The 9,175-nt window shown below is 34.0% G+C and overlaps 2 protein-coding genes across 2 annotated transcripts; one reads left to right on the top strand and one right to left on the bottom strand.

The window, feature by feature from the left end:
- Positions 1–1,110: 1,110 nt before the first annotated feature.
- On the top strand, positions 1,111–2,485 carry LOC131601814 (uncharacterized). Its single transcript, XM_058873707.1, has 3 exons — positions 1,111–1,447; positions 1,878–2,060; positions 2,154–2,485. Exons 1-3 carry the CDS (start codon positions 1,220–1,222, stop codon positions 2,310–2,312), a joined length of 570 nt encoding a protein of 189 aa, XP_058729690.1. The 5' UTR covers positions 1,111–1,219; the 3' UTR covers positions 2,313–2,485.
- A 130-nt stretch (positions 2,486–2,615) lies between these two features.
- Positions 2,616–8,789, bottom strand: LOC131601813 (transcription factor E2FB). The gene is made up of 14 exons (XM_058873706.1): positions 8,424–8,789; positions 6,124–6,313; positions 5,925–5,984; positions 5,297–5,382; positions 5,126–5,214; positions 4,978–5,032; positions 4,615–4,667; positions 4,476–4,526; positions 4,341–4,389; positions 4,169–4,234; positions 4,007–4,083; positions 3,610–3,835; positions 3,350–3,416; positions 2,616–3,201 (listed from the first exon to the last, which is right to left on the bottom strand). Exons 1-14 carry the CDS (start codon positions 8,610–8,612, stop codon positions 3,071–3,073), a joined length of 1,389 nt encoding a protein of 462 aa, XP_058729689.1. The 5' UTR covers positions 8,613–8,789; the 3' UTR covers positions 2,616–3,070.
- Positions 8,790–9,175: the final 386 nt, after the last annotated feature.

The following is a 9,175-nucleotide window of genomic DNA, read 5'->3' as shown; positions in this document are numbered from 1 at the left end:
TATATATATATATATATTTAATTATATTTTTTATTAATACAATTAATTATACTATTAATTGTATTAATTCACTTCGATTTTAATTTTTTAACAAATATTGGCTCAATTTCGGATATGCATATCCGAAAAATCTCAATACCAAAATTTGAAATATTTCGGATATATATATATATATATATATATATATATATATATATATATATATATATATATATATATATATATATATATATATATATATATATATATCTCCGAAGTCACCCATTTCCTAAAAAAAATGTGACTTGAGATATGCATATGCGAAGTCACTTTTTTTTCTAAATTAATGTGTCTTCGAGTATACATATATGAAATATAGAGATATTTTAGAATTTGTGAGAAAGCATATGGGTGTAATGAAAATTTTCCATCATTTCACACTATTAAAGGAAATAAAGCAATAGTTGTGCTAGTGCCCTGGCCACATTCTCTTCTCGAGAATTTAATTTGTCATCCCAAAATTTAAACCTTACACCCCCTCAATATTAATGTCAAAAATGTTCATGATAAAAAAACAAAATGACCAACCAAATTTTCGGTAGGAGTTTAAAAATTTTCTGTGCACATAAAATTTCCGATAGTTATAGTGAAATTTCTAATAAAAACTACAAGAATTTCTACCAGATATTTCGAAATTTCTGATAATAAACGCACACATTTTGAAATTGCTGATAAAAAATTTCATGAATTTTTACCGAAAATTTCAAAATTTCCATGAGTTTCTAATCGAAATTTTGAAATTTTAGGTATTATTTCAAAATTTCTAATATAGTTTGAAATTTTCTGTAAAAACTCATGAAAATTATGATTTTTATCGAAAATTTTAATATTTTTCAAAATTTTTGGTATAGTTTCAAAATTTTCGGTAAAAACATATACTTTTAAAATTTTATAAGTTTAGACAAAGGTATAATAATAAAAGCAATACAATATTTTGGGGTGTCAGGTTAATTCCTCCCTCTTTCCCTGTGACCGTAAGATTAAACTCACGTGCCCTATCCACAACCTCTCATTGGGCTTATTTTTTATAGCCCATTACAATTGACAAAGAAGAATTCCCTTCGTGACATGTAAGCAGAGACACAACCACTAATATTTTTATTGTATCATTATCTTTCTTTCCTCTCTCTGTTGGCTCAACTGAGCTCACACAAACAACGCATGCTCTAAGGAACCAACAATGGCAACGTTTCTTCTTCTCCCATCACCTTCTTGTGCTTCTTCTTCACTGGGCAACAAGGGGAGTTATAGATTTTGTTGTAGTCTTGCTTCAATTCACACACGTAAATCCAGAGAGTTCAGAGTTAGAGCTGTTAAAGAGAAAACTGAGGAAATCAAAAGCACCTCAAAGACATCTTCACCTGAGGATGTCACTAAGAAGTATGGTCTTGAAGCTGGTCTTTGGAAGGTGCCTGTTTTTTTCTCTTATCTTCAATTTCATGTTTGTGTCATGTTATGTGCTAGTAAGCTATCTATTTTTCTTGCTTTAAATGCATAACTTAGATAACATTCTCCCCTTTAAAGTAGAAGTTTAAGATTCTCTATATCTTTACTCCTGAGACACAGTAACCTAATCAGAGTCGATTTGACAAAAATAAGTGAAAATGAATATAAGTAGAGTTTGGAAGCATTCATTATTGTTTCCTTATTTCTTTTTTCCAAATCGGCGACAATTAGGTTACTGTCTTTAATCGATAGAATGAATAATACCACAAGCTTATACTATAGGTTAGCGTCCAAATGATTTTCATGCATCAATGCACAATAGACTATATGAAACACTTATTCGCTCCAAAACCTAAATCCTAAACCCTAATGAAAATTATGGTCTCATACAGATTTTTAGCTCAAAGGAAGAAGGGGAGGAACAAAAGAAATCTAAAGGGGATCAAGCCAAGGAGTTGCTGGCAAAATATGGAGGAGCATACCTGGTCACCTCCATTACTCTGTCATTGATTTCTTTCGGTCTTTGTTACGCACTAATCAATGCTGGGGTAGATGTTCAAAGTTTGCTTCAGAAGGTAAATACTCATACAGAATCAAATGTTGATTGCGATGTGATTAAAACAAAAATAACTTCCTATAATTCATACATTATGATGTTCTATCTTCAGGTAGGAATCAATACAGATGCAAACGGTGAAAAGGTTGGTACCTTTGCTTTGGCATATGCTGCACATAAAGCTGCATCACCAATTAGGTTTCCACCCACAGTAGCTCTTACCACAATTGTAGCTGGTTGGATTGGAAAGAAAGCTGAGAAAGATAAGTAGCTAATAGTGGTACCATCAAACACCAGTGTTTTTGTTGTAGTATACTACTTGTAATATATTCTCATTTCCATTGCCAGAGGAACATTATTTCCACTCTCGTGGACATGTAAATCCATTTTACTGTCAACAATAGCTAAAGTGATGTTAAATTATAAACAGTCTTTAACTACCAATATTGCTATAGTTTGGTTATATGGTGGCATTCGATGTAGCTCACTAGTACCTGTGTGTTACTGCTTAGAGACACTGATATTTGAAAGTAAAGAAAGATGAACAGAAAGAAACAAAAAGTTATTTACAAAGTTTCAAAGAAACATAAGGATCATAGAATCTCATATGAAACTTATTATTTGACCAACAGTTAGCTGAGAAATGCGCATTGCTTGAGAGCATTATTCTATCTCAGTTAACAATATGTAATGTGTTGTTTTATTTCTTTGCAAACACACATTGAGCTAGTAGAGTTAGCTGCACTAGAAAACCGGGACTTACAATAATATACAAAAGATGGGTTCACCAAAGCCATAGGTTTTTTCCTCTTGAAGTGCAAAGTTGCATGGATTGCCTAATACTAACTGTACAATTAGCCATTTGACTGGCCATTAAGTTCCTTTGGATGAGCTTCTAGGAACCTTCAATCCAACCTCTGGGACTATGTTGAAGAGGATACAACAGGGAGATGGCTGGATGTCATAGGTTCTCAGTTGGAGAAAGAACATCATTTTCACTTTAGATTCACAATTAATGCTTTCAAGGCTTCAACCTACAGTAGGGTTGGCTGCAGAAGACTCGTCACCTGTGTTCGGAGGATGATTTGGGGTTGTATTGTCCACTCGAGCCATACAATAATCTTCTTGAAGTGCGTTGAGTTCATTCCATTCAACTCCGGCTGTAAATATATATAGGAAATTACAACACATCTCCAGGGTAAGATTTAATTATTATTTTTTAAATATGGAACTTCCAAACGTCTCTCCTAGTGTGTGATAGAGAAAAATAATGAATGAAATAGAGACTAAGGTGTCAATAGAGGATACGTTCTGTTCTCCACATGTCGGTTATGCTAACATCGGCATCTGATAAAAGCCAGTAATCGGCATCACTCTGCAAAAAGAAACCATAATTTCAAATTAGCTCCAAGACTTTTGCTTTCATTTCCTAATTCAGAAACAGCTCTAAAACCTTCACACCAATACAGTAATTTATGTTTTTAGAAAGATGACTCCCACAAACATTGGTACTCTCAGCATAAGGTATACTCTTTCCTAACAATTACCAATATTGAGGTGATGCTTACCGCAACATCTGAAGGGACAATCTTCATGATCCCACTAACGAAGTCGTGATTGTTGGTAAGATCTGAACTAGGCCCTTCACCGTCTTGTCTCTGCACTTCTATTTCCTTCCCTTTGTCTTTGTCTTCTGGGACTACAGGTGACGGATGCTGGCTAACTTCTGGATTAGATGGAATTTTGGGTGCAACCTCAACACCGTTAATCTCCTCAAACTTCTCTTCAAATTGGCTAGATAGGCAGTGAAAAAGGGAAGATCAGGAATGCCAACTCTATAGCATGTTGCAAGCCTCAAGCATCGTTGCTTTACATGGCATGGTCATCTGAATGACCATGCCATTGTAATAGCTAATTGACGCTTAAAGTAAATGATAGCAAAACACTCAAAAATATTAAGCATACCTAACAAGGTAAACATCTATTGGGCCCATTGTGCTTCTCAGGACTATCCTGTATCTCCTCTGCGGATAATCAGCGGCCTGACAGGAAAGATGGAATTTGCATTTAAATAGACAAATGGGTTATTAATTACTTCTAGACAACTTCTTGTGCTCTCTCAAATACCTCATCAGGATCAGGGACTTCCAAAGTGGTTCCATGTGGAGCTTTAATTGCTATCAAGGTTTCATTCTGAAAATAGGAAACTAGCAACAGTTATAATCCAAAATGAATTTATATATAAGCAAAGGAAACAGAATCACCATATATATTGAAATTCATAGATAGGGAAACTAACCTGGAAGCAGGGCAAGTTCTTTATATCCTCCTCAGTAACAAAAAGCAACCTTTGAATAGAAATAGATTAAAAATAACAACATCAAATAAAGTTGGCAAAATGACCCAAATTTGGATTTAGGTAAAATAATATTACTTCTCATTATTTTCATCTTCGCTAAGATCCCGTAGTCTTTCTTGCATCTCCCTGTAATAATGAAAAAACTTAAACACTTAATAGACTACAGGCAAACTCTGGAATTATGCAATAAAAAAGAATCAGCAAATGCAAGAACCTTATTTGTTCATCTAACCGGCGTTCCTCCATCGTTAAATTTTCAATTTCTGCCTGCATATGAGAAATGAAAACAAATCATCACCAAAACATGTCAAGACTAAATACTACTTTCAAATCTATTATCTATTATATGCTTTAAATCATGTTAGTCAGAAAGTTTGAAATCTACTTCAATCAAATAAATAAAAATTGTTGACAAGCTGTCTCGCATAAAATGATTTAAAGTCCAGGTAGCTTCAGCCTGAATAATGAAAAGTTCTTGACAAGAAATTATAAATTTGACTGAACCACCAGACTATAGATCTTCCAAAGAAAATAATATCCATGTAATTTCCAAAGACAAGATGTAATCACTCCTAACCTGTAAACTAGCAAAACTATCATCAGCTTCCCCTGGTTTTGAAACATCCAGGCCCCTGGTCAATCATCAAAGAAGATGGTAAGAAGTGTTTCAACATCTTAAATAAAAAATATGACAACAATATCAGATTAATAGAAAGAATTCCTACTTCCACTGAATTCTGTTCTTGAGCTTTTTCTCTATAAGGCCAATCCCTTCAAGAACATTTGTTATATCATATATCCTCCTCTTTTGCACCTGTTGACACAAAAGCTTCATCAAGTAATCAAACATTTCAATAATCAGCGTGGAATCATAAGACCACAAGAAAATATGTTACCTCTAATGTGTCAGCAGCTTTATTTAGATCAAGAATACCATCCTCTGCTTGTTTGATTAAATTGATGAATTTTTTTGTTAACAGACCTAATTTTTTTTAACAAAATGATATATAGGATAATGAGAAAATGTATCCAGAAACTTAATTCATCAGTCAAACATATAACGAAAGAATAGACTACACTTTACCCCCCAATACTTGCACCACATTACAAATAAACCCACCTAACCTGTTTTTTCCATTTAACCGCCCCAAACATTGGTTTTACAGAAAAATATTAAATCTTCAATTTAAATGGAAGTTCAACATTATCTCAAAAATGAGTTCCACGTAAAGTGGTGGGATCCCCGTGATTTCACCCAATAAGAGAGTGTGTGTTAGAAAGAGTGTTACTCATACTACTCAATAAACAACACTCGACATTACAGTTACTAAACCATTTTCAACTTAAACCATAGTTCAGGGGTTAAGTGACTCGCGTCTTGAAAAAAAATGATAAGTGGAGGTTATTTTAAAAAGGGAGAAACTACAAGAGTTTAATGTGTAACTTACAATATAAAGAATTGAATAACAATAAACCTCTGATAATTGACAATGAACTGATCAAGACTGAGAAATTAAGTAATACCTAAAGAGCTGTCATATCGACATGGACCAGCAGGAGTGAGATTATTTCCCGAAGGAGAACCTGGCAAATTTAAAAAGAGAATATAATATTTTGCTTGCCAAAAATCGAGATTTAAAGGAAAGATAGTGTTTGTTGGTTGATATAGTTACGAAAATGATAAATATAGAATCCTTAACAGAGTTTAGAAGATAATACTCACCAATATTTGGGCCTGGGGTTTGAGTTCCAGATCTGTTGCATTTTGTCATCCTAGAGGATTTGCCTCCCTTCCCCATCTTTCCAGATACAGGCGTCTGAGAAGGACTATTGGCTGGTTCAGTGGATCCAGGAGTCATCCTAACACCTGAATCAGCTTCAAAACCAGCTGCTTCACTTTTCCGCTTCAATTGCTAAAATGTATGAACATAATAATTGCAATCAATATAAAAGATTTTGTAGAGTAAGTCAGAATAGAGAGAATCATATTTTCATAAGTAACAAATTTAATAATAAATCTATGTTGTTTATCTGGGATAGCAGTGGAGAGCAGCAAACCATAAAACTGGGATAGTGGTAGAGAGGGTGGCAGGATAGCCACTATTGCAAAGAGGAGGAGCTGAATGAAAAGATAGGTGGAAGAGGTGATGTCTGAGGCATTTTAGTCTTCTGTGGGTAGAAAATTGAGGTGTGGGTAGAAAAAAGGGGTTGGTGGCCCATTACTAGACTTATTTAAAGCCCAGTATGGGAAATCATAAATTTAAAATGTTCCCTCCATGAAATCAAACATTAGACAGCCACCACATTTGACCAAAAAAGGAAGAAGAAAAAGCCACCATATTGCAGCTTTATTTTCCTCCTTCCTTGTTTCTTCTTATGTCTACTCTTTCTTCTACTCCGTTATTCTTCTTTACTTTTTCTCAGTAGGTGACTCTTTGAGGTTCTTGCTTAAAAACACCAGCTCATAGCTGGAAACTTTCAATTTGTGGCCAGAGTGAACGGTTTTATGTGCTAAGACCCTTGCTGACCCTTGCTTTGCCCATCATCAGGCAATTCAACATAAAATGCAGCCGCAAACCCACACTCAACTTCCGCCGAGTCTGCATTTTGAATTCAAGCAAGACCTTCTGCCGCACCAAGAAACCGTGATTCAGCGTGGATGTGGTCCGATTAATAACATAACCATGAATATATAGCTTCACATCAACTACGAAAAGGAAGTTGTGAAGAAATATTTACTTATTTTCATATTTCTTTATAATATACCAATGACAACGCGAGCACAGCACAATACTTTTAAATACGTCAAGATATATTGGAAAGAAGAAGAAAAAGGGAAGCATCCTACCACATTTATGAGTTAATGCAGGTCAGTCCATCACAAAGTTATCCTCAATTCATTTTTACACGTCATCATATTCTAATATACAGTTAATTTATAGCACCGAGCCACCGACACCTCTGAACAAAGGAGCATCCAGTGCCCAACACTTATATATGTGATTATGTTCAATTTATTCATTTTTACAAATTATTATCGGTGTCAGTGTCAATGTTTGTGATCAGTTAGTTTGAAACCCTTGATTAAAACCTTATTTGCTGAGCCCCAATGACATTAGGAGGAGTGAGCATCCCACACATGTATACACAATTGCTTCTATCATATCACATGGTACCATAGGCACTTCAAGGATGTGCAACACACCTTTACTCAGAATTCCTCAACAAGTAACATAAGGATTAAGTGACCTACTTCTGAGCAGATACCTAAAAATGTATGCATTTGGCACGCGGAAACACTACTAAGTTGACTAAAATGATCCAATTTAAAAAGGAAAAAGCTAAAGATTCCAAAAATAAACGAAACAAGTCACGAAACGGAGTTATTGAAGTAGAGTTACTTTTCTATACACATAAAACTTTCCTAATACTCTTCCTTTGGGTATGTTAAGCCAGTTCCTTTTTCCTCAAATTTGATAAATAGCAAATTTCATTTAAAAATAACCAGGAAAAAGAAATCTGCAACTCAATCTGACTTTTGCGGACCATTTTAAAGCATCCAATGCAACCAATTATTTTCCTTGCAACATGATCCTTTCCACCTAGAATTAATTAACTTACAATCACATCATGATATCAACTGATAGGGTAATCAACAAGTATATCCTCTGTTCCTCTCAACTTCCTCGTCAAGATTCTAAAAAACAGTCCGCAACCACGAAAACTGCCGCATAACTAAATTTCATCGCAGCAACTAGTTCCTTGATTTATATAATAATTCAGTTTTTTCAACTCTGAGAACTAATTCCACAACTAATTTCAACAAATTAACAACTAAACAACTGATTAAAACCTAAAATTAAATTCTCAAACAGTTTCCAAACCAAAAAAACACCTAAAATTGAACGGATCTCTACTGTTATAATATAATTTCCAATTCCAACACTAAACTGAAAACTTACTCTAAAAACGCAACAAATTAACCGAAAAAGTAAATAAAATTGAAAAAATTGAAAAACTCACAGGAGTCTTAACGACGATAGCTTCAGTTTCCTGGTCGAGATTTCTCCGGTGGTCAGGGTTGAACCGGTGGTAATCTCCGGAAGCTACAAAAGGAGGTTTCAAGGATGAAAACGGCGGTTGCCGTTTCATGATCTGGTCGGGTGGACTGGAGGGAGATGCGGCGGCGGGAGGAGCTCGGGTGCCGGACATGACCTGCCGGCGACGGAGCTCCGAGAGGATTGAAATGAATTGGGTGAGAATTGAGATCTAGGTGTTTGGATAGTAGGAAATTAAAAAAGCGGGAGAGAGAAAGAGAACAGAAAACGAGGGAAAGAATGGGAGAGGAGAATTTGGTTCGGATATTGATGTGGAGGGAACTGGAAGTGCTTTATGCACAATAATTCATTCACAATTAAAATAAATTTATATTTTTATTTACTCAATTAAATTAATTATTCACTAGGTCTAACACAAATGGTTAGGCTTCTAGTACAATATAACTAACCAATCTTTGAATCATAACTTGTTTTATCTTATTTTTTTATCATACTTGAAAGTCTTTTAAAATTGAAAATAATTAATTACTGTGGAAAATTAAAGGAGTAAATATTTTATTTTTTAAAATTCATTGTCTTTGACCTCAAATATATATATATATATATATATATATATATATATATATATATATATATATATATATATATATATATATATATATATATATATATATCACTTATTGAATAAAATTAAAAATATTTATTTATTTATTTATT

The sequence above is a fragment of the Vicia villosa genome, linkage group LG5, assembly GCF_029867415.1.
Source record: "Vicia villosa cultivar HV-30 ecotype Madison, WI linkage group LG5, Vvil1.0, whole genome shotgun sequence".
Classification (NCBI taxonomy): domain Eukaryota; kingdom Viridiplantae; phylum Streptophyta; class Magnoliopsida; order Fabales; family Fabaceae; genus Vicia; species Vicia villosa.
Note: the sequence above shows the minus strand (reverse complement) of the source record. Positions and strands in the feature narration are given on the sequence as shown.

Excerpts from the sequence above, each read along its gene's own strand:
- LOC131601814 (XM_058873707.1), top strand. The coding sequence starts at position 1,220 with ATGGCAACGTTTCTTCTTCTCCCATCACCTTCTTGTGCTTCTTCTTCA. Across the intron at positions 1,448-1,877 it reads TTGAAGCTGGTCTTTGGAAG|ATTTTTAGCTCAAAGGAAGA; the intron begins GTGCCTGTTTTT and ends GGTCTCATACAG. Across the intron at positions 2,061-2,153 it reads TTCAAAGTTTGCTTCAGAAG|GTAGGAATCAATACAGATGC; the intron begins GTAAATACTCAT and ends TTCTATCTTCAG.
- LOC131601813 (XM_058873706.1), bottom strand. The coding sequence starts at position 8,612 with ATGTCCGGCACCCGAGCTCCTCCCGCCGCCGCATCTCCCTCCAGTCCA. Across the intron at positions 4,668-4,977 it reads ATAGTTTTGCTAGTTTACAG|GCAGAAATTGAAAATTTAAC; the intron begins GTTAGGAGTGAT and ends TCTCATATGCAG. Across the intron at positions 4,235-4,340 it reads AGAACTTGCCCTGCTTCCAG|AATGAAACCTTGATAGCAAT; the intron begins GTTAGTTTCCCT and ends TCCTATTTTCAG.